General features: G+C 44.9%; 1 protein-coding gene across 1 annotated transcript in view; it reads left to right on the top strand.

Moving 5' to 3' along the window:
- The window catches only part of LOC117765011 (protein sidekick-1-like), a 231,940-nt gene that overhangs the window by 175,011 nt on the left and 32,038 nt on the right, over nucleotides 1-24,891 (top strand). Inside the window, 11 exon segments of the mRNA XM_034591217.1 lie at nucleotides 1,304-1,485; nucleotides 4,678-4,793; nucleotides 8,608-8,803; nucleotides 11,921-12,019; nucleotides 13,215-13,406; nucleotides 17,016-17,137; nucleotides 17,655-17,767; nucleotides 19,355-19,505; nucleotides 20,796-21,036; nucleotides 21,294-21,409; nucleotides 24,533-24,719. Coding sequence (XP_034447108.1) covers nucleotides 1,304-1,485; nucleotides 4,678-4,793; nucleotides 8,608-8,803; nucleotides 11,921-12,019; nucleotides 13,215-13,406; nucleotides 17,016-17,137; nucleotides 17,655-17,767; nucleotides 19,355-19,505; nucleotides 20,796-21,036; nucleotides 21,294-21,409; nucleotides 24,533-24,719 — 1,715 coding nt within the window.

Raw genomic sequence — 24,891 nt, 5'->3', positions numbered from 1 at the left:
CGGAGCACGGAGCTCCCGCCTCCTCCGGTGAAACCCTTTGAGTTCTCCCTTCTCCTTCTTGTATCAGCTCCCAGTTCCTCACACCCTGTCCTCGCTGGGAAAGTGGGAGTATCTTCCTCCCACTCCCACTTCCTCAGGTGCAGAGAAGAGGAACTCCTCTACAGATATCTGCTGTCAGCCTGTCCCGCCCTCTCGCTTTGTGCGTTTGTGTGTGTGTGTGTCTGTATATAGTTTTCATTTGTGATAAAGCGCTGACTCAGGCAGGGCAACATTGGAATATTCTGTTACAGTAAATGGGCTCCATATTTAAACGCTGACACCATTCAGCTCCCTCGGATATGTACAGTAGCAAAGTGGTTTACACCTCCTCCGTCTCGTCGGGTCATATTTCCTTTTAAGTAGACAGTTATATCTCATGCACTATAGCGAAGGCTTTGAAGGTGCACTAATCTGAGATGTCTACCTGGCACTGAAGGTTTTTATTCTCCCCGTGATTGCGATGTGATTCACGTGACTTCACACCAACAGAAAATCTCTCGACATAAAAGTAAAGTTTTTGTTTATTCCAGAAAGTGTATTTATACTTATATAATAGCAAAGTGGTTCCAGGCAGGTTGTATTTCTGTGTGTGCATTTGGTTTTATTACATCCATGCGTTTGTCCACAGCGACAGATTTCTGGATTTATTATTCAGGATTTATTTAAATGTGGGTATAAAGTGTCAGGGATTGAACCAATAACCTTTACGGGCTGATTCACTGAGCAAACCTGAGCTACAGCCGCGCTATTTTTCATGTGTCCATATTTATTCTGCTGTGGACTTTGACTTACAATTCACCTCCTATTTCTCCTGATCATCTTTGATATGTTTCTGCGCCTCGGTTGGAATCCACCTGCGATAGATTCAATCAGTTGCACTTGATTTGGGAAGGCACATCCATCAGTGTGAGGGCTCACAGCTGACAGTGCGTGTCGGAGCAGAAACAGTCAAAGGAAGAGCCCACGGAGCTCAGAGGTTTTTGTTGAGGGTCTGATCTGGGCAGGCCGCCATTATCCTTAAATGGAAGAAGTCTGGAAGAAACGGGACTCTTTGCCGCCTGGTCAAGCATTCAGGGAGAAGAGCCTCGGTGACAGAGGGGACCAGGAACCCAACGGTCACTCTGGCCGAGCTCCAGAGATCCTGTGTGGAGATGGAAGCATTTATTTATGTCTATTTCGTAAAGTATCCTGCTTACTCTTCTCACTTGCTTTCCTATAAACAACCTATTTATAAGTGTGCTTCTGTAACTGTGTGTGTTTGCAGGTACCGTCTGGCGGGGCTGCCGGGGGACTACCAGGAGAAGAACATCAGCAGCCCAGAGACCAACTACTGTCTGCTCAAAGATCTGATCATCTGGACTCAATACCAGATCCAGGTGGCCGCCTACACCGGAGCCGGCCTGGGTGTCTACAGCAGCGCTGTCTCCGAGTACACTCTGCAGGGGGGTAAGACAACACGCACACACACACACACACACACACACACACACACACACACACACACACACACACACACACACACATTGTTTTCATTTCTTTTCATGTGATTAAGGATTGAAAGAAAGAGCGGGTGCGATGAGTAAAGATGCATTTTGAACGGTGGCGTCTCTAAAAACGTACCCACAGTTCAGAGACCTTTTCCATCAGGGCACAGGGTGCGCTGTTGACTTGGCAGGTCACTCTCACCAGATTTTCACTTTATTAGGTGGTGATGAAATGACGGAGAAGCCGCAATGAGGCGTCTCCACAAGCTGGCAGACTTCATTTTAGTGATAGGCTGAGGAACCCAGTAAACGCAGGTCAGACGAGCGTTAAAGTCAACACTGAGCCGCCGCCACCGCCTCGAAGGGATACCAGCTTCAGCCAGCTGGGACGAGAACCTATAGGCGTGACTTATAACATACCGAAGGGACATCTCAGGGGGACAGAGTGTCCATGCTGCTCTATAAATATATTATATGATACATAATTGTGTAATAAACACTCGATTTTAGTAAATATGGCTACGCAGAGGATCACACTTTCAACTCTCCGCACATAAATCAACGGAGTGGTTGCGAAAAGGGGAAGAATGTACGTGAGGACTGTAAAGAAGGACGAGAGGAAGTGGTCATGGGTTTAAATCACCTTTAAAACACAGGCTCTTTTCGTCCTGACTTTTATTCCGACTGTAAATTATCATTATTACAGATGGGCCGAGCCACACACACACACACGTGTCCACATGTGCACATAAAACTCACAGTCATTATTACAAGAGTTCAGGACAGGTTTATGGACTCAGGAGAGGGAGTTAGGCTCATTAATTATTCTAATGTGGTTTAATGGGAGTGGCCGCGATAGATTGGACATTTTCTCTCACTATCTCTGAGAGTCTGTGGTCGAACTCGGCATTAACATAACGTTTCTCTTTTCCCACTCGCTCTCTCATGCTGCCTTTACGTGCACGAGATTCCCCCAGAGGACGGAGTTCAGTGTTTAATCTGTAGCTGGGAGCCGAGAGGGGTTAGAAGCCGGTCCCCAGGTGTACAGTCAGCGTGGCGGGGCGGGGGAGTATCTTTAATATCAATTAATCTCCCTCGCTCAACCCTGGGTTCACTTTCCCTCTTTGTCTCACTATCTCTCGCCCTCCATTTGTCACCAGTCCTTGTTCTGGTCTCCGCTCCCTCCTCCTCCTCCTCTCCCTGTTGTCTGGCCTCTCTGGCTCACATATAAAATGCAAAGGGCACTCCCATCATGCAACAGTGCATTATCACACTGTGGCTTTCCAGCATCAGCATAATCCCTTTACAGTGTGATCACCATAACACGCGCCCACAAACATACACCCATGAACAAACACACGCACACACACACACACACACACACACACATTTCCCAGTCACACCCCTCTCTCCTCCTTCTGGCTTTAGTGCCATCGTGGATCCATTTTCTTCACCAAGCAGCTGGTAGATAAAGATGTACTGTATGTATAATGAAAATCAACATAGGAGACAGAGGTTCCGTTTTAGAAAGGATGAAGCAAATGTCTCCGGTTTGTGAGAACCAGACACAACATGGTGGATTATATTTACCTCCCTCCAGACAAATAACCTACTTTTCATAGGAAAAACTGCTGCTATAGACAATATTGAGATTAGACGAGAGGATGGGTCGCCAGCCTGTCGCAGGACCAACATACAGAGAGAAACAACCACTCACATTCACACCTCTAGTCAATTTTAGAGTCTCCAGTTAACCCAACGCCAACCTGAATGTCTGTGGACTGTGGGAGGAAGCCAGAAAATCCGACCCACGCAAACATGAGGAGAACATATTTAACACAAAGTCACACAGACGGAAACTCGCACTTCAAACCGGGAACCTTCATGCTGGGAGGCGACCCACTGCGCCACCATGCTGCCTCAGAATGCCCCAGTTTATCACATATGTTTTGCATGTTTATTTTCCGAATAGTAACGACCACACAGTTGACCTGACACACATTCCCACGGCGCCTCGATACCATCTCATCATGCATCTCATTCACACACAGCCATCAGGAGCAATTTGATCTTCCGGCGTCTTGCCCAAGGACACTCTGGCATGTGGGCCGAACCACAAACAATGAATTCTAGTCATGATGGTAGATTGGTATATATGTAAGATAAAGGGCTGCTCCACCAATTTAACACATATTAAGTTCAGTTCTTCAATTCTATGAGCCAGACGCCCCAGACGCAGATTTCCCTTGTGCATAGTAGTGATGTCCATCTAATGGCTACATTGAAAAGCGGAGGTGTGGTTTTTTTGAAAGAAAGCAATTAAAAGACCTTGAGTTCCTAATGAAAAACTACCGTCAGGATCCAGCTCTTCTGGAGCATTTGGACCAGACAAACAAGTTGAAACCAGGATTCTCTGCTCCCCCGCCACTTCAGTTTTTTAAACATGTCTCTTGTGACCTCTCCAACTCAACAGGAAAAGCAATACTAAATAGTTTGAGTGCCCATTGTAAGTTAATTATTAATACAGATCGTTATTCTATTTTTCAATCAATGAATCATGATGTGCCGTGCAGCGACATCAATTGGGTAATAAAGGTTGACAGGGCTCCTTACTTAGGAGAATAATACGTCTGCAGCACTGAACCAACAAATCAACTGAGTGAATCTAACTTCCTGTGGCCACTGTCTGGCATCTTGAGGTCAGCGCCCGAGAGGCTCAATAGATTCAATGCGTCAGCCACGAGCCACCGCCATTGTTCAGAATCCGTCACTGACGGGTCACTACGCTAATCTCACTTAGTCACTCCCGAGGTAATAATATGAAAAATACATAAATGCAAAATACAACGGATGGGATGAATTTTATTGAGAAATTAGGTCATTTAGCAGCAAGGAACAGAGGGGTGGGTTTGGCATTTAGCTTCTGCAAGCTTAGCAGAATTCTTCTAATTAAAAAAATGAACCCGGTCTCACCAGGAAATATTGAAATATGGTTCAGTACCACTAGTTCATGAAGGAGAAGAAGCCGAACTCTGTTAAAAAAGCTGTTGATTTCTGCAGCTTCGGGCCTCAGGTTTGTTACCGGTCATGTTTTCCTCGTGTGTCTGAGAACTCTTCCTCTAACTACAACGTGTGTGTGTTTATCTTTGTTTAGTTCCCACAGCACCTCCGCAGGAAGTGGAAGTTGTAGCTATCAACTCGACCACCATCCGCTTCACATGGAACCCGCCACCTCAGCAGTTTATTAATGGCATCAACCAGGGATACAAGGTAAGACTCACAAGACTCGTGACATAAAAAAAACATTTGTGTCGAGTTCAATGAAATAAAGGATGTGGATGTTTTTGTGGACCTTGTTTTGTCCGACTTTAGGGTTAGGGTTAGACACACGCCTGTCTGCAAACCAATCAATGTCACGTATAGGCAGACGCAGCAGATTAAGTGATGACGGCGGGACGTACCTAAACTCTTTAGTCCACTCCCTCAATTGTTGTGTGAAACCAAAACTAACCGGATTTAATGTAAACAGTTGAAGAAAGACATGAATCTCGGTTTTCTGGACTTTCAGGTTTGAAAATGCCCTGAGTTGTTGATATATAGCCGGAACAATACAAAGATAAAATACCAAAAAACAAATCGAATAGTGAAAACAATCCGTATTTTGTGTGTGTAGGTGTGTGGGAACATTTTGTGGGGAAAACGTCTCTTTGAGCTCAAAGGTCATGCACTGCTCTGCTCCTGTTTACCCACACACTTAGCCAAGTCAAGTGTGGTGAGGTAAAGAAAAGAGAGGATTAAATATGGAGAAAAAAAAGACGGTGTTATGAAAACAGGAGCTGCGAGCAGGATAATGGGGGGGGGGGGGCAGGGTGAGAGCGAAGGGCTGAATAGTGTGAGTGATCCATATGTACTAGTTCTGCTTTTTGATTTATTCTTCACTTTCCCTGTGCCAACCAAACCCAGAGGAACTGATTAACATGACAAAGAAAACACATCATATTCTGGCTGTGCGTCACTGGCTCTGTGTGTGTGTTTTAGAGAGTCTGGATGTTTGTGTCTTTGTTAGTTGATAAATACTATATGTTTTTTTTTCCCCATCCGTTTGATGTGGCTGTCTGATGTTGTCTGTGTTTGCAGGCGCTTCCACTTCACATCAGTGGAGCCTTTCACCGGCGCAGCACATGTGGCTGTGGGTCGTGTTGGGTGTGTTGTGCTGGTTAGAGGACAGTAGATAATGATATTAATTAAAAGAGGACATGGAGCAAAGCCTCATTTCATTCCCCCCCCACAGATCAGTGAATATATACAATACCCTTAATAACATGGCTGAAAACTGATTAACAGACTGAGAGCCAGTTCTGGCGAGTCTTCCACTTAAATGTCCTTGACACGCACTTCGGTTGTAATCTTTATCGCTTAGTTATAGTCAATAATATATACTGACAAAGAAGAGCAATAGTTTCGAATTAAACAGATTCCATTCTCAAGGTTTGCCTTCCGTATAAAAGAGGTTGTATGTGCAGTAGAGATTCTCAGGCATCCAGGTTATGATATGTGCTTTATGTCTCTGAACAGAGGAAACCTCTCGGATGAAAGGTGAAACCTCGTTAACTTCTGTACCTTCACTTACAAGTGTGTTTACAGTAAATTATGAAGCATGAACATATAAAGAAAACGTTATAACACATGTCTCAACAGAAGTGTTGTGTTGTCCCTTCTCTGGACCCAGTTCTTCTGAGGACGGCACCGTACCGTGTCCCTTCTCCGTCACGATTTTGCGAATCCATCGCAATCAGAACGCGCACGTTTCTATAGCAACAGCAGAGCCAGTCTTCCCAGCTCCCTTTAAACAGTGGACCAGCACCAGGAGCTTGAGGGTGCCACATCAGCACATTTTTACTGCACCCAAAATACACTGTGCCGATAATAAATTACAATAGAGAACCTTATTTTACAACGACTAACTGGGTGCAGTGCAGCAGCCTTTAGGCAGAAAAACAGCCAATCAACTGTCTCTGGGCATCAACGGCCTTTTTCCTAATAACAGTACCTGAGTGTTTTGGTTGTTTGATTGGTTCCTGTTGCAGGTTGTAGAGGTGATATAAAGCCAGAGACATTTCGAGATTCTGTTAATAGCAGAAAGTACCTCAATGGTCTGCAAAAGCAAGTACATACTTTACTTTAAATACTTTGAAAAATACCACAAATGCTGTTAACTTTTTGCTTTAAAAACCCTGAAGGAAGTTTTGGCTCGTGAAAGCTAAAAAAGTCGCCACACTCATAACGTTTCCATCCACACTGGATGTTCTTCACACTTTTCTGTTGTGTGTGAGAATCTCAGGAAATCATCAGTTGTAGAAAAAGCTTGTCTGGCACCAACATTAACGCCACAGTCTACGTCACTGATGATTGATGTGAACATTAAGTGAAGCTGCTGACATGTCTCTGCCACATGGTTGGCTGATCGCATACTTTTACATAACAAGGTGTAAGATTGGTCCTAATAAACTGCAATGTTAAAATCTAAAAACAAGCAGGTGCAGTGGAAGACGCTCTTTTAAAACACAATCTAGTCAGAACACATCTGTACTTTGTTCTGTTTCTGTTATGTCACAAACAAAATCTACCCGTCTCACTACTTTCAAATGCTGAGCTCCTTCTCCTCGTTCCCCTGGTAACAGTTAATTCAGTCCTTGCTGTGTCTGGACTTTGCTTCTCTAACCAATGTGCAGGTAGACTGTGTGACCAGGTTATGGATTACTCGCTCTTTTCAGCCGTACTTCCCGACGCGGGCTGGTGGTCGATGGGGTCTGTTGAGCTCCAGCCGCGCTCCGAGCTCGGCCAGACGCTGTCGTATGGTTTCAGTTCTGAAGTTATTAGAAAGTGTCCTAGGTAAAAAAAGACAGTGAGCTCTGGGTCACTGTCTCCAGAGTTCTGTCTCGCCCCATCAGCCGTCGTCTTGAGTTAACCCCAAGTCCTGCGGGGTCGTAACAATTTCACAATGTTCACAAAGTTGGAGGCAGCTGATGTATTGTAATGATATGGACAGTCCCTGTAGTGTGTCTGACTTCAGCGGCGCTGCCCGTAGAAACGAGCCGAATACCTTATCAACACAGTACAAACTGACACTGAGAGGACATTTCTGAGAACGTTAGCGTGTGAGCTGTGAGACGTGAGACATACAGGTCAGTTTTTGAATTTTAAATTAATTCTGATGTAAACAGAAGCTTTTCTCTTTTCACACCTACAGGCAAATGCAGCAATAACAAATATATGTTAATGCACGCCCACCGACAATATGCTATTAAAGAGACGTTTTGAATTCAATTATCATATAAAGCTGGTCTGTAAACAGCCTGTATTTACACACCACTCACCCATCGCTCTGCTTAATTCAGATGAAAACTTGGCGGAAAGTTACTTAGCCAGTAATTTCTTCATGCTCTAAATATGTGTACCGTATTTAGAGTGGCCCCTGGCTTACATCTCTCATTATGAATATGTAGGTGTACGCTCTTCACTGTTTGTTTCTGTGGCCCAAGCAACAACACAAAGAAAAACTACCGTGGCTCGGAATACAAATCAAGTCCCACAGTGGAGACAGGTTCACTTCTGATGAAGCATTTAGTCGGACTGAGATCTTAGTGTTATGACTGATAATGGCCTGGTGGTAGAAATGTATGTTAAGTGGAACATCTATATGTAAATAAATCCTTAAATTTGAATATATTGGGGATGCAGACGTTTTTGGTTTTTTGTTATTTTTCCAGGGAATGAAACACGAATATTGTTTTGACAACTGTGTGAAAACCATTTGGTTTTAAACTTAAATGACAACAACACCCTTGTGTATCAGCCTAATTCGAAAAGCTTCACTTTGTTTCAAACTCCTGCAGAAATAAGTTTTGTCTCATAAACGCAGCCTGAATAATAAGATTTGAATTCAGTAGCCTGGAGCTAATGCCGTTGAGTCAGATTCATGACTAAACAAATACGGGAAACACACAACAAACAGATTAGCTGGCATGAATATTTATTTGTAACCGAGATGTCAACAACGATAAATCTTTCTTGTCGAACTCAGCTGCTGGTTTGGCCCGAGCAGTCCCCGGAGGACGTCATCGTCGTGACCATCACGCCGGACTACCCGGGTTCACGCCACACGGGACTCGTCAGCGGGCTTAAGAAATTCACCTGGTACTTCGGCGCCACCCTCTGCTTCACAACACCTGGAGACGGCCCCCGCAGCTCGCCCACCATGCTGCAGACACACGAGGACAGTGAGTACACACACACACACACACTTCAATTTGAATAATGCCAGAACATATCACTCTATCAGCCTTTCCTATGAATAATAATGGAAATGTATTGACCTGCTCTGTTTGGATCTGTGTGATACACAGCTGCTTACGCAACATCCACTCTCCAACACCCCCTGCCTTCTCTTCGGCTCTTACTTTAGTTTCTCTCCTATTTAATCTCTTTCTTCTTAGTTTCCCCTCCTCTGTGTCTTTTTAAAGGGAATTGATTCGTATGTTGGCGTTTATAGCCCACTGTTCCACGGATAAACATAATAGCGGCCGCTCCCAGTCGCGAGTACACATGCACACAGTGGCATCGTCAAATGAACACAACAGCCTGTAGGCAGACAGACAAGCAATTATTACCAGCCAGCAATTATCGAGTGGGAAAGAGATATTAGAAGCCAAGTGCACGCACACGCATTAACACACGTCACATGCACACACACACACACACTCGCACATGTACACACAGCTGAGACCAGGTATTGATTGGGTGCTGGGCGTGTTGCAGGGTTAACGGCGGGTGTAATTCTTGCTTGATGATAGGTGTGTGTGTGTGTGTGTGTGTGTGTGTGTGTGTGTGTGTGTGTGTGTGTGTGTGTGTCCCCAATGATGGACTTCTCAGTCATTACACACTGTGGACCAGTGAGCTAGCGGGGCACATTTTTTAGGTCCACTCTCACTCATTCTTTAAATCATGCTGTAATTATGTCTCAAACTCTATAACTCTGTAATGTATTTTAATTTTATCCACATTGGGGCCCTGCACACATCACATTTCATACTCTGCCTCTGCAGGCTGGAGACTCATTCACAAACATTGTTTCTGCACAGTGTGAATTATGTGCAGCCTGAGGCAGGTTTTCAGGCCACATCCACACTTAAACTATTTGGTTTTAAAATGCATTACACTATGTTTATGCCTCCTGTCCATGCTACTTTTCAAGCCCCTAAAACTGAGGACAGAACCTTGGAAACACTGTTTGACAAATCCAGGGCTGGGTTTTAATCTGGACTGACGGAGGCTGAGACTGATTTGGAAATGGTGATGCAGTCGCCTGCATCCTGATGATGCCGGACCCGGGGCCTGATTGGGTCTTATCACTCACTACTCCACCACCAGCATTGAATAGGAAACACTGCTAGCACTTACATTCAGTAAGAATTCCACCTCTTCATCGGTCCAAGAAAGGAAATCCCTGCTCTGTCTTCTGGATGTAAACAATCCACAGCTTCCTGTTTACACCTGCACATACATGATCAGTGGAAGCACATGTGCAGGGTGTGTGGTTGTAGCCTCACACTACCCTGAAGGAACCACTCTACTTAAATACAAAGGAAATGGTGTTTTAAGGACACTGGTAAAAAAAACAAGCAGCAGGAGGGTACTGCATCACTGGAGGCTTACAGTTAGGAATAAACACACGATGTGAGCAAGTCCCTTTCACAGAGGTAGCTTTCCTCCAACAGTCTTCTGGGTATAAAATTCACTGAGTCTCATGAGGATCAGACTCAAAACTTATTTTGTAGAGGAAGTTGTCCACCTATTCCCTGAAGAGAGACACTTGGACGATCTGTGGATATTGGACTTCAAAACTCAGGCGTCGAACCCACAACGCCAAAGCTACCAAACAGTCCTCTCAGCCTCTGAGCGTTTCCTCCGGGTGCAGGACATCAAAGTTTAATGAGTTGCCGCAGGATTAAACCTACAACAGTAAAACTTGTGAATTGTCCAGTCACTCCAGTGCCTTTCCACTTGGCCACGATGATCTGCCAGGGTTTTTCCTCTGGACAGCACCCAAAGGAAAGAAGTCAAAGACATAGGGTGGAACAGTTGTTAACCAAATAGCTCAGCTTGTTAGACGACTGCTTGGAAGTTCTAGGCTTCAATTTTTATGAGGCTCAGTGAATTTTGAAGCTCAACTCCCTGAGTGAAGACTCGAGGGCTCCAACAAATGCAGCTCATAAGTGTCCAAATGTCTCCGAATGTCAGAGGACTGTTAAATCTTTCAGGTTGTGGGACCTCCCTGTGGTTCACCTGGATAAGGATGTTACACCATCAAGGCTGAATCCGTCCAGCAGCTGCCCAGGCCCTTTGCTGCATGTCATCCCTTTACATGTCATGTCATTCTCCACCGTCTCTGTCTAATAACGCAAAGAATTATCCCCCAAAAGAAGAAATAAAATGAAATATTGAGGATCTGGGTTCAGCCCTCAAGTAACTGATTGGATTTTGATGTCCGACTTCCAAGGAAGGACACAAAAGGTCTAAGAAACACAGCTCAAAGAAAAAGCAAAGGAGTGTCTGACCAAATGGCTCCGGGTGTTTTAACATCGCTCTGAAGTTTGGAGGTTCAGTCCTTGGTTAATTCCAACATCGAGATGAAAAGAGTGAAGAACTCGAAGATTCTGAGCCTAACTGTCTCTGACCAAATAACTCGGTGTGTTGGAGGAAAGCTCGGACGTCGGACGATGGTTTAATCCTTGTGAGAGTCTGAGGATTTTCACATACAAAGCGATTCCTGAAAAGATACTGTGAGGAGTTCCCAGTGCAATCAGCAGTTATATTCTGTATTTTATATAATGCTATATATATATATATTTGTTATAATCGTGGGCAATTCCCTTTTTATCTGAAAAAGAAAAGGATTGAAAAAGCAGTTCTACAAATATATTACGAAAGAGAAGGTTTAATAACTTTTCTTCTTTCATCAAAACGACTAAAAATAGTGGTTCACTCTTGGTTGGCATCAGTCCACCGTTGGTAAGGAAGGAGTTTGTGTGTGTGTGTGTGTGTGTGTGTTTGTGTGCAAGTGTTATTGAATGTCTCAGATGAATAGCTTAATCGCTCTGCAGGGAGAGGGGTTAGAGAGCCCTGGATGAAATGAGAAACGACAGGCATGCGTGCACCTGAATATGCGTGTGGTGGTCAATGCAGATGTGATTACAAGGTGGTGTGGGAGGTTGAAGAGCAGCAGGTAATGGGCTGAGTGTGAGTGCTGGGAGCTTCGTCTAAAATCTGAAATAAAATTAAATACTCAAAATATGACCTAAATAATAACACTAATATCTGATGATGTGTTCTTTCAGCACCTGGACCTGTTCGCCATCTGAGCTTCACTGAAATCTTAGACACGTCCCTCAGAGTCAGCTGGACGGAGCCTGAAGACAGGAACGGCATCGTTACTGGTAAGAGCCAAGTGGCAATCCACCGTGACATCACCCATCAGAGTTTGATATATTGTTGAGTGCCATCTTGGTTTTGTGGAACTAGAAGAAGCCATATTTGGAAGAGCGGGGGGGCGTGAGCCTGACTGAGAGCTGCAGGGTTTTGCTTTATGGTCTATTTGACTCGAAGTGGGACCCTAATTTTCTAAATGAACATCATGCTGTTTTGATCATAAACTCTTGAGGAAACCATTTACTGATGTTTCAAATCCAGTGAGAAGAAGAGTCATCTTCTTATAGATGAAAAGAAACATGACCCTGCTGGTCATTTGAGAGAAGACAGGTTCCGGGCACATCCTCATTAGCTTCACTTTTCCGGACCTGGCGTCTGCATCCATTTTTATACACAGTCAATGGAACATGTCCCAAAACTATAACTCTCAGGCAACATGGTGTGAAGGTAAACAATTTTTAAATAATATATACAACAAAATCTGGCTATAAAATCCTAAATGGCCAACCTTTAAGCGATTACCCCACATTGTGTGTACGTGTATGTGTGAATGAGTGTGTGTCTGTGTGTTGACGTAGCTGGATTATGTCCAAACATTCGTCAGGCACCTGCACAACAAGAGCACAGTCTAACAGCACCAGGCAGCTGCACCTTTACAGTCAGCTTTCACACTCCGGAGTGGGAAAATTGTTATTAAATCAAGGTCACCTTGCACATTTACTCCTTTCTCCTCAACCTGCTTTTTCATCCAGCACCTGGTGAGCAAGGAGACAGATGCGGGACCATTCACTCTCTCCAGGGCGTTACACACAAGTGGCAGCGCGCGCACACACACACACACACACACACACACACACACACACACACACACACACACACACACACACACACACACACACACACACACACACACACACACACACACACACACACACACACACACACACACACACACGTTTGGAGGTGGTGGAGTGTGATGCATGACTGTGAAGATGCGAAGGGACAGACAGGGATTCGACTGTAGTTACCCCACCCACACACTCTCCCTCCTTCTTGGCTCGGTACATCTCATTATGTGTGTGTGTATGTGTGTGTGTGTGTGTGTGTGTGTGTGTCTGCTCGTGTCTATATGCAACTTTATTACCCTTATTACCTTTATTATGAACACCTTTATTAACCCAGCGTGTGCTCTACTCCCCGCAGGCTACGTGTTGTGGTGGGAAGTGTCCGACAAAGAGTCGAGTCGCGAGGAGCGCTCTCTCTCCAACTCCACCCTGCGGTACCAGCTGACCGGCCTCACCTCCACCACCGCATACTCACTCCAGGTGGCGGCGCTCACTGCCGCAGGAAGGGGCGTGGTCACGTCCTCCACCATCTCCACCGGAGTCCCACCAGGTACAATAAATACGCACAGTGGAGCTGACAGCGACATTAAAGGACGATTTTTTTTCTGCATGTGCCCCGCTGTGTACGTGTGTGCGTGTCGCAGAGTAAATATGACTGATGAGCTCTTACGATGCCATTGTCTTTCCTCAGGCTGATAAGTGGCTGTAACTGTGCGTCCATGAATCAACACCCTCTCCACACACACACACACACACACACACACACACACACACACACACACACACACACACACACACACACACACACACACACACACACACAAGAGTTAGTCATTTACAGCATCTTAGACAGCGCTTTAGTGTGCAGTTTATTTGTGTGTGTGTATTCTATGTGCACACTGAATGCATGATGAGTTTGTTTGACTGGACTAAGGCCAAGTTGCAATCATTATTAGTGATGATTAACTGCAAATAGCAAAGTGTAGGGAGGGGAGGGGGGGGTGCAGGAATGATGGGAGAGAGAGGGCAAGAGAGACAATCAAAGGACAGAACTGAGGACGAGAGAACAGATAGAGAAATATAATGAGGGAAGAACAGGGAACACAGAAAATAAATGCAATCTTTGAAGAAAAAGAAGACCAAAGCCTGGACTGAGAGGAAGTGGAGGAGAATGGAGGGAAAGAAAGGCGGCTGCAGGATTTTTTGTCCTAACATTTTCTGATTATTAATTTATAAATAAAAGCGCAAAAAAGTGAAAGAAAGATGGATACAGACACTTTTTAGATTCAGAGGTTATTCATTAATTCATGAAAGCAAAAGACTGAAGGAAAGACAGAGGGCTGAAGATTAGAAAAAAGGAGTAAAGAACGAGCGGGGAGAAGGGAAAGAGAGAGAGAGAGAGAGAGAGAGAGAGAGAGAGAGAGAGATCCACTGAGCATAGATTCTTGTCTTATTTATTTATTCATGTATTCATGGAGTTGAGAGAATTTTGTCATTCATCTGAGCAAGGCAGCTGATATCAACATTTCCACATTACAACCCTCACACGTTTGCTGTATGCACTTACAGAGAAATGGAAGCTGATGGCTGTAATTTGTCTTTTGCTGCACACATGTACTTCACTGGATCCAGAAAGAAAGTATTCTCTTGTTTCCATACTAACTGGACCCGGTCGAGTTATACAGTCGCAATGAAAAAAAATCCCCCCTGAGATATTCTACAAAACCCGCCCGACGTCCCCCCGGTGAATCGATGTGTTTCCAAACCCAGCGTTTGATTCACCATCTTTACAGATACATGTGTTTTGCCACGTCGAGCAAAATGTGAATGTTTGTGATGCTGCAGCAGAATTCGATGGATTACAGCGGATCGCACCCGATGCACTTAAACCAAACACGGGGACATCAAACCCAACACCCGGAGGAGAAGTGGTTGAAAAGTGGCTCTGAAGAGACAATTTAGATCTTTTGATTATGTAAATTTCATTAACAGAAAACAAGCCGTTGTTAATTTGTTTTTTTGACTTGACGGTTAAAAGAAACTTCAGAGTTTTCCTGCCTCCGTCTCCCGAGCTGTCGTCACACGTGGCCTCCGTCTTTCAGCAGGAATATTTAGCTCTGATTGAAGAGTTCAAACTAAAACATGTTTACGTCCTCAGAGGAGGTTTATGTGATGTTGGTTTGTTTGGTTTTTTTAAGCAAGATTACGCAAAAAATAACGACTGGATGGATTTCTACAAAACTTGGCGGAAGGATGTGGGAAGAATTGAGTGTGGATCTGGATTAGGGAGCAGATCCAGGAATCTTTTCTCGTTTTCCTTAACATTGTGTGATGGGGGTGTTTCTCTACATTTTTTTATCGATTTCCCAGAGAATCATTCATGGATGTCGATGGAAAATGGAGGTATATGCTCTACTGAGTGTTATATATGTTAGATTGTTCACATGATTCAGTGCAGCTTTCAGTGTGAATGTGACAGAAACATCGAATCAAACAGGAAGCACGTGCTAAGTAAGAAACTCGGTCATCGTCACTGATTCTATGATTCTGCAGTTTTCTCTGCATTCAAGCTGAATTAATGGAAACTCGATTGTTGTGCTTTGGAGTGTGCAGCCTTTTCCAGCTGTGGAAGACAGTTACTGTCTAATTATTTTTAATTAATCCTCACAAAGAAATGTGTTGTTTTTTTAAAGTTTTTAAATTTTACTCGTAGATTCTTCGGTGGGGAGACAACGAATTACAAAGAGTCATTAGATTTTAATGATGAGGATAAACAGTGTGTCAGCTGTATTTATTCTCAAGGTTTACTGGTTATTGTGAGTGACAGGGTTTGGGACTGTAGTGATCAGGTGAACATATTGATGGATCAGACTAGAACAGCACATATACCTCCACCAAGGCCCGACAGTCCCTGTAAATCCAATCTGCACCAAATTACACACACTCATAAATATCAGTCCTCCAAATAAGCCTTTCATTAAGATTCATGAATTGTTCCCCAGGGGAAACAAACACAATGTTCCAGCACGTTTTCGTGGAAATGCAGTCATTTATTGTTACGTAATCCTGCTGACAACAAGAACAAGAACATACCCTCCTTGTCTGTTGTCTCGATTGTCCTCCGCTCCTCTTCCTCGCTGACCGGCCGAGCTGCTCAGGCGGCCACGGCTGTTCAGCAACATTACCCCGGGTTCCTGTCACTCATTATTCCCTCAGAGATAGAACAATGTTGGAATAATAATGGCTCAAGCATAATTTATGAGCCTTGCTGCCTACTCAGACATTTATTGGCCTTAAATGGACTTTAGTGAACTGTGCATTTAATTCACCTCTCGCCTCCACTGGTGTAGAGATTTATCTCAGTGTATTGTATTGCCAAGCTCAGAAATATGAAATAAATTGCTCTGACAGAGAGAGAGAGAGAGAGAGAGAGAGAGAGAGAGAGAGAGAGAGAGAGAGAGAGAGAGAGAGAGAGAGAGATACGGCTGTAAAATTAACATCTTTTTTTTTCTGTGACCAATCTTTTATTTTTCCTCTATAATAACCAAGCATGGATAAAAGAAAAGGATTGGATTAGCTCACCCCGACTTAAAATCTGTTTTGTTCTGAATTCATTATTGGTGACGTGCATTTCCTCCTTTTCTCTTCTCTGTTATTATTGTTATTGTAAGTCAATTTTAAACCATGTAGCAGTTCGGACCATGTTTGTCAGATTTGGGCATTTTAATCATATTTATCCATTCATGGAAAAATCTCTACAGTAAAATATCATTTGTTTTGTTCATTGTCTTGATTCATTTATTCAAAATAATTCACAGAACTGTAAAAAGAAAACACACTGGTCTTTATAAAAATATCTATTTTACCTGGTTCCTGCAGCCCCAGCTACCTGAGGTGGTTCTTATTTTAAAGAAAGTGTAACCTACTATTGAAACATCAATAATGCAGTGCGGACTATTTTTCTTTTCATAAATAACATTATTGTGGGAGCAACAATCCCACAGATTTAGGACTGTAAATATTTTATATACCTATAAAAAGGTATGATGGTGACCTGCCGGTGTTGGCTGCACTGGCAAAATTCTCAAGGGATTTTCTTACTCTTTGTTCCAGTTGTAGCTTTGAGTAAGGAAGGATTCTCTCTGTTTTCTATCTGTAGAACTTCCCGGAGCTCCGTCCAACTTAGTCATCTCCAACATCAGCCCTCGCACGGCGACGCTGCGGTTCCGCCCGGGTCCTGACGGGAAGACGGCGATATCTCGATGGATCGTAGAAGGACAGGTGCGTGTGTAGGACCCCGATTAACATCCGGCCCCGGAGAGATCTGATCAGTGGTCAGCGCTAAGTTCAGGTCTGAGCGCAGCCGAATGTGACCTGAGTTCCGATCACTGGTCGGGACGCATGTGCTATATTGTTTTTCAAATGGGTAAAATCTTTAATAACAAAATAAAAACACACAGCATTGATTCATTCAGTCCCTCTTCACTCCGCTCGCTCTCTTTTATCTCTATCTCTCTCTCATACCAACACACAGGGACACACACACACACACAGATACACACAAACAGTGAAATCTGACACATCTGTAAACTGTGTAACAACATGTTTTAATCTTCACAAGCACAAATGATGTACGTGATGATTTGCCTCTAGAGGGGGGGAAGTAGGATCCAATCACAAGTGATCGCAGGAGACACATTCAGGAAGCAGACGAACTTAACGCTGTCCACCTTTTGATTGGATCTCTCTGGACGGACGTGTCTGACCAGGGCCTTAGTGTTACATCTGTCTTTTCCAGGTAGTGAAGGAGGATGGACAAGGGGACGCGTGGGGAGTCGTCCACCAGGAGGACAACCAGCCAGATGCAGACACGCTGGAGATTCCCAACCTCGCTCCGTTCACTCAGTACAGGTGAGCGGCAAACACACACGGGTCACCTGCACGAGAACACAGTCCGGTGATACAACCCACACACACACAGACACACACACACACACACCCGGGAGAATCTGCAGCATTGCTCAACTCAGGTGAAGTTAGATAAATCACACAGACACACAGAGAGACAGTTCCATCTGAGACTTTTCTGTTTGTCAGCACCTTCACTGCTGCTGCATGCAGATCCTTATTACCCCCCCCACCCCCCCTATCTTAAATAGCTAAAAGGAAGGAGGGAAGGAGGAGAGAGGAAAGGCGATGAGAGAGCAGGAAGGGCAGCAGAGAGCATTAAAGAGGAGGAGGAGGAGGAGGAGAGAGGAGTGTCTGTAATCCCTGCTCAAGGGCCATGGGGAGCCGGCAGTTTGTAAATGTGATCTATCCCCACTCTGAACAGCCTCCCCCTCATCTCTCTCCCCCCCCCCCTCTATCTATATGTCTATCTCTCTGCCGTATTTATCAGTCTATCCGTCTATCTCTGCCTCTTGCTCTTTGTATCTCCGTCTTCATCTGAAATGGGATTGCGGTGTGTGTGTGCATGTGTGTGTGTGTGTGTGTACACTTTGTGCACTCACTGGGATTATGTTGTCACAGGCGACACCATTGGGACATTAGATGAAGTGAGGCACTTGTCTGTGTGCCTTATCCCTCGCTTTAAGTTCCTCTTTACGCCCTGCTCTCTATCTCCCAACGCAGGGACGACGAGTCATAGATGAAGTCTCTGGCGCGCTCGCTGCACGCCCGCACGTATTTGTCACTCACACCCACACTGAAGCACGGAGGCATTTAGATCCGACAAAAGCAACAATCGCTCCCTCGTGGCTGAGCGTTTGTGTCTGTCAACAGGTTATGGCCCTTTTTTCTGACTGATATTCGGATTAATTCAATTCAACGATGCATCAGTGGCTTTTTTGCAGAAATCCCCTTGAGAAGAGTTTCACCTGAAGGATGCCATAGTGTAAAATGTTTTTTATTTTTATTATGTTCTGTAATAAATAACACAGAGGATCTTACTAGAAATAAAACCAAATACTCAAAAATAGTCTTTCTTCACTATCAGTGTGACGTGTGGTTGTCTTGTTGACCTGTGTTATATTTTGATTGCCTCTATTCCAGTGTGTTGCGGATCTCTACAGTACTTTTATGATCAGGATACTGGAAATATTAGTTCCCAAGCTGACCATTCACTGGTCAGCTTGGGAACTTCACCCCAATGTCCAACTTGTTTTGTTTTGAAATTACTTATGTTTTGGTCACAGTGAAAAGTTACTCCACGTTTTAAACCAGTGGACCCCCCCCCCCCCTTTAACTTAGAGTGTATCTGTTCTATCATAACATTTATCATCATTGTCTAATGAAGCGGTGACTTTTAAACTCTACACCTCTGCTTTGTAATTCGTGCTTTATGTGATGAACTTTTATTCTCCGAGCCCGACTGGATCGCTGTGACATTATCAGAGTGGTTACTTTCCCACAGTGGACATTATACTACAGTTTTCAGGGTGGCTGGTTCCCCTCATGACAAATAAACTCAACTTTAACTTGTTTTTGTTTCCTCTCCAGGTTCAGGATACGTCAGGTGAACATTGTCGGAGCCAGTCCCCTGAGCGCCCCCTCCAGGCTGATTCAGACCTTGCAGGCGGCACCTGACACGCACCCCTCTAACCTCACCCTGCTGTCTGCTACACAGTCCAGTCTGCGCTTCAGCTGGATGGTACACACACACACACACACACACACACACACACACAGACACACCACTCTAAAACTGTAAAACCTTGCTCCTCGCCCCGTTACACTTCTTCAAACAGTGCTAATTTGACTGAAGGGGATTTTCTTTTGTGATCCTTCGCTCTGCATCTCCGTGCGCCTGCTCTCTGTGTGTGTGTGTGTGTGTGTACGCGCGTGCACGTGTGCTCTCCAGCAGCAGGACTGAACAGCTTGAGTGGATGACAGCCTATAATCAGTGTCTCTCCTGGTTATCAGTGCTAAAACTAATCTGTCACATTCCCCCTTCACCCTGCGGACTGCTTGCAGCACAAACTGCAATATAATTTTCCCCTCACTGTCTTTTCTTTTTTGCTCTTGTTCCTGCCCTCCGTCCCCCCCTCTCCCCCCTTCCCCTCTTCTATTATAACATAAATGGAGGGCAGAGTAGTTTTCCATTTAAGAGCTGGAATGAGAAAAAGAGCCTGTCAAATCAGACACAGACACTGAGGCGCTACGGGCTACCTATGCAGCATGCTAATGGGATTTCACCTGCATGTTAGTGCCCAGCCTGAGCTACAGCATGCTAGGTCTGCTGCTGTAGTGGAACCATCACAATGGTTTCAGCTAAGGCTATTATTCTAAGCTGCATATTAAGGGTAATAAAGCTAATGTGACATTCTGTATTATGGCTCCTAAATGCTAAGCTGGGCTAAATCACTGGGGTATTTAAAATGACTGGGTGTCTCACGACCTTATCTGTTGCACGGCACCGAGCCACCGCTGTACATTGTTGGTTAAGATCTAATACTGTGGATTTACACACTGTGAGCAAACTAAACGCTCCTGTTGAAATGATTGTAAGGCGCTGAATTTAGGTGACTGGGGCTGTAATGCATAATGACACGGTGGGTCACAGGCAGAGATGATGAGGTGACGGGAGGGGGAGGGGGGGGGGGGGTGACAGGAAATGAGAGGGGAAGCACGTTAAAGAGGATGACAGCGGGGGGGGGGGGGGGAGAAGCTGGCGAGAGAAGGATCAGGAGATGGGATGTCAGAGAGGAGAAGGTTTTTAGGATGTACTTCAGAGTTTGACACGTCAGATAAATAACAATATTCTGGGTCTTTGCAGAAGTAAAAAGTTGTTTGAGACGTTATTATCTAAGGTCCTCGCCTCAGTATGTAAAGAACCTTGAGATAATGTAAGCTGTGATTTGGTGTTATATACAAATAAAACAAGAGGATGCACTTTATTCTAATCTGCTCTTTGTTCTCCCACCTCGTCTTTACCCTGCAGCCTCTTCCTGAGTCGGAGTACAACAGCAGCCCAGAGACCGTGGGCTACCGGCTGCGTGTGTGGAGGACGGACGGGCAGGGGGAGGACAGAATGGACGATGCCGAGGGAGCAGGGGAAACCGCTGAGGCCACGATAGAGGGCCTGAATCCCTGGACCCAGTACCAGGTTCAGATACAGGCCTACAACTCCATAGGACCTGGACCCTGGAGTAACACCATCGCTGCAAAGACGGCAGAATCCGGTACGAACATTCACTCCTGTCTCCTGTATGCTAGAGTCCAATAGAGCCGCCTCATATCTCTGCACACTCCCTCTATTCCAGTGAGGGTAAGATTGATGGAGAGAGGGAGGAGAAGATGGAGATGATTTAGATAAAATCAAAGATTGGTTTAGAGAGCAAGTAGCAATGAGCTTTCTCTCTTTCTCTCTCTTTCTGTGTGTGTGTGTGTGTGTGTGTGTGTGTGTGTGTGTGTGTGTGTGTGTGTGTGTGTTCTCTAGTTCCGGCTGGATCTCCGATGAATGTTACTGCTGAGGCAGTGAGTTCCACCCAGATCCTGCTCAAATGGTCTCCTCTCCCCCGGGCTCAGAAAAATGGAGTCATACTTGGATATAAGGTGTTTAAAACTCTTCAACACACACACACACACACACACACACACACACACACACACACACCGCCCCATTCCATCCTAACAGTTTCACTCGACTCCCTCAGTCCATTACCACTTCCCCCAACTCCATCACACACACACACACACACACACACACACACACACACACACACACACACACACACACACACACACACACACACACACACACACACTCACACAGACGCACACTGACATGGACACACAAATGTCTGATATAGCACAAATATGATGTAACATCCTGTAACTGCTGCAGTTTTATGTTTTCTTCCTTTATAAGCATCCGGGGGGTAAAGGAGTAGGGGGGGGTCATGCAGATGAGCGAGGCTTTCATGTTTAATACTCTTTCATAAAACAGCTTGTCTCATGTCGTAGTAGAAACAATGGCTGGATTTACACGTGTGTCTGAATAAAAAGAGAATAATCCATAAAGCCCGCTGGCTCTGGAGGGCGTTTTGTTTTTAGAATTCTGAAACATGAGCAGAAGTTTAGTCAGGAGCCTGTGGTGTGTTGAGCGTACGTGCACACAGGAGTTGAATACGCTCCTGCATCAGTATCTAAGTCCGGACTTGCGACCCACTTAAGCCTACACATGTATCCACGTCTGCCAACTCATAGCTCATCCTTTCCTTTCATTTCCATACCAAGTTGGAGAATTGAGTTTTGCTGAAACCGCCGACGGTGACGAAATGACATTCTCTGATGTGCAGGCTTCTAAAAAATGAAAAAAAAGCTGGATTAAATACATGGCGAAGTGAAAGGTGCACTCATTTTTGCCTGAGTGCACCACTTACTGGCAGTCACACCCCTTCTTTCACACCCAGTGTAGTTCCACTTGCTTTCTGCGAGCTCCCACGCAGCCCCTCCAGGGATTTATTATAATGTACTCCACTTCCCTGTTTGATTTTAAAATAAAGAGGAGACAAGTACCCGTTGTCTGTATTTTTGCAATATTGCTTTTCCCGTTCAGCGGTGCAAATGCAGCCCCCCTTCGACATCTTTAGAACGGAAGATTTAATAAAGAGAAACCTCATGCAAAATATTTTTCCCAACATAAAAGTGCCATTGAGTACGGCTCTTAATCGCCACTCAAACAAAACACAGCAGAACAAAGCTTTAAAGGGGAGGGGGGGGGGGGGCTTATCCTCAATTTGGTCGTCTTCTAGATAAATTCACACAGAGAGGAAAACAGGCTTTGGCTGTGTGATTAAAAACCAGCAGCATCCTGTATTTTAAAAAACACAAAATTCAGGTCATATGATGCGCCCAATCCCCAAAGCACATCACACTCCCCATCTGTGTGTTTTCTCTCCTGCCTTCCTGAGCCTCACGCCGAGCAACATGCCAACCATGCTAATAGATGAGAAGTGGCTGCCAGCAGCGGCTCTTCAGCACCTTCCATCCCCTCCCGAGATGTCGTTCTCCAGCCTCCTGCCACGCGGCTATTTCTCTTTTTAGACACTCGAGAGCTGACATTTTCCCTTCAGAATGATTTAGCGAGGGGCAGCGAGTTCTTGAACATGAAAAACAGAGAGAGAGAACGAACAGGAAAGAACAGTTATTGACACGCATTCAAATTGGATCCCGGTGCCCGTGAAAGCACGGTGTGTGCTGATTTGTATTTTTAAAATGTGGGCGCTGGAGATTTTTTTTTTTAATGGATGTTTCAGTTAAAATGTGGTAATATTCTGTATGAAAAGACCCAAAAAACGAAGTCTTCTCTTGCCAAAGCTGATATCACCCATTCCTCTGTGCCTGCCATCCTCCGCTGTTGTCAAAAATACATCAGTGAGCCACACCGTCGCACTGTCTGACACGTTCCTTCATACTGTGAAACCCTTTGAGGCATGTGTGTGTGACTCCAGCGCCATGAACACGGCCCCTGTATTGAATCACTTCCACATGCACCTTCAAATGCTATAAATACTTTTCAACAAATACACCTTTTATTATTGATTGAGAGTTTGTTTTTTTCGCATCTACCACCTGTTTAAGCACTGAAGCACCATCACCTTATGAAATCGGTAAAGGAGCGACGCTTGTTCAGTTAACTCGAGCTGCCTTGATCCAGTCATGTGACCTCTCTGCACGGTCCTCCATCACACACACCCTTCCCAGTGCGTTGGTCTATTTAAGCTGCAAATATTTTCCATCTCTCCCTTTGCTCGTCAGTGCCTCCGCTGCCCCGGGTCAGTATTGCTGTGCCTGTCGATTTAGTATGATATAATGATTTTTGCTCCTCACTTCCCATTATCTCTATATAATCATGTCTCTGGGAGGGATGAGGTCGCAGCCTAGAGGCCGAACTCCAAGTATGTTCTGCTGCTAATAAACACTTCAAATGTGAGGTAACTGACTGAAATAGTGTTTACACATCCAGCAACATTCATTTGTACTCATGTACCGGCCTATCCTGGGAATACGAGTCCATTACTAGCTTCTCCTTTCAGCTCAGTTTCTGGCCGTTTCACTAAAGACACCCACCTGTTTGATCCTACCCGTCTAAAAGCCACATTATACACACCGCAGGTCAACCAAAACAGGAAAGTTACATGGATATGAATGACAATAATGGACTGAAAAGTTGCAATACAGCTTTCTCCAACTTTGGGAAATGGTAAACTGTTTGGTGAGCTGGGCAGTGGACTCTTAGAGCTTTGTCACACCTACCTCTCTGGTCTTCCCTGGCCAAACACCACGCCGTACGTATCCAGACTGAACCGAAACAGTGGAATCATGTAGCAAAAACAATGGGCTGAGAAATGAAACAAAGCTGCGCACAACTGTGAGGAACTGTGGAGATAATTGTCTGTGGGTTCATCCCAACAAGTGACCTCTCCCGCGTCCAAGGAGCCATTGTTAGTATTATAGCAGCTTTAAAGATTTATGTCTTAGTTGGAAACAAACAGACTCTGGGACGAGTAAGAAACTCAAATTACTGAGAGAGTAACTCGCTGCTGGTTCTGTTCTCTATGGGAGTTGTTGACAATAACAAAAGTATAGAATATCACAAATGTAATCGTTTGTAATCTGTGATTGTGTACGTGGATTTGTGTGTAACTTGTTGCCGTGTGTGTCTGTGTTCAGGTGTTTTTCAGTGAGAAGGACTCAGACCTTCCTCCTAGTGTTCAGGTGACAGAGGGAGAAGGCAACGTGTCGCTGCTCCTCAGGCTCCTGCAGCGATACACGGAGTACGTGCTGCAGGTTCTGGCCTACACACAGATCGGCGACGGCCCTCTCAGCAGCCCCATCCTGCTCCGGACCAAAGAAGACGGTAGGATCTGTCTCAGTGTGTCTCCCTGTGATCACTGACCTTTCTGTTCAGCAGTTTCTTCAACACTTTCGCCTCCGTCTCACCTCTGTAGCTGTTTTTCACCTCCTTACACCTCGGCTGTCAGCGCAGCCCGTCTCTCCACCACTGCACTCATCATCCAGCGGGTGCTGTT

The sequence above is a fragment of the Hippoglossus hippoglossus genome, chromosome 1 (genome assembly GCF_009819705.1).
Source record: "Hippoglossus hippoglossus isolate fHipHip1 chromosome 1, fHipHip1.pri, whole genome shotgun sequence".
Lineage (NCBI taxonomy): Eukaryota > Metazoa > Chordata > Actinopteri > Pleuronectiformes > Pleuronectidae > Hippoglossus > Hippoglossus hippoglossus.
The sequence above is the reverse complement of the archived record's forward strand: the minus strand, read 5'-3'. Positions and strand labels throughout refer to the sequence as shown.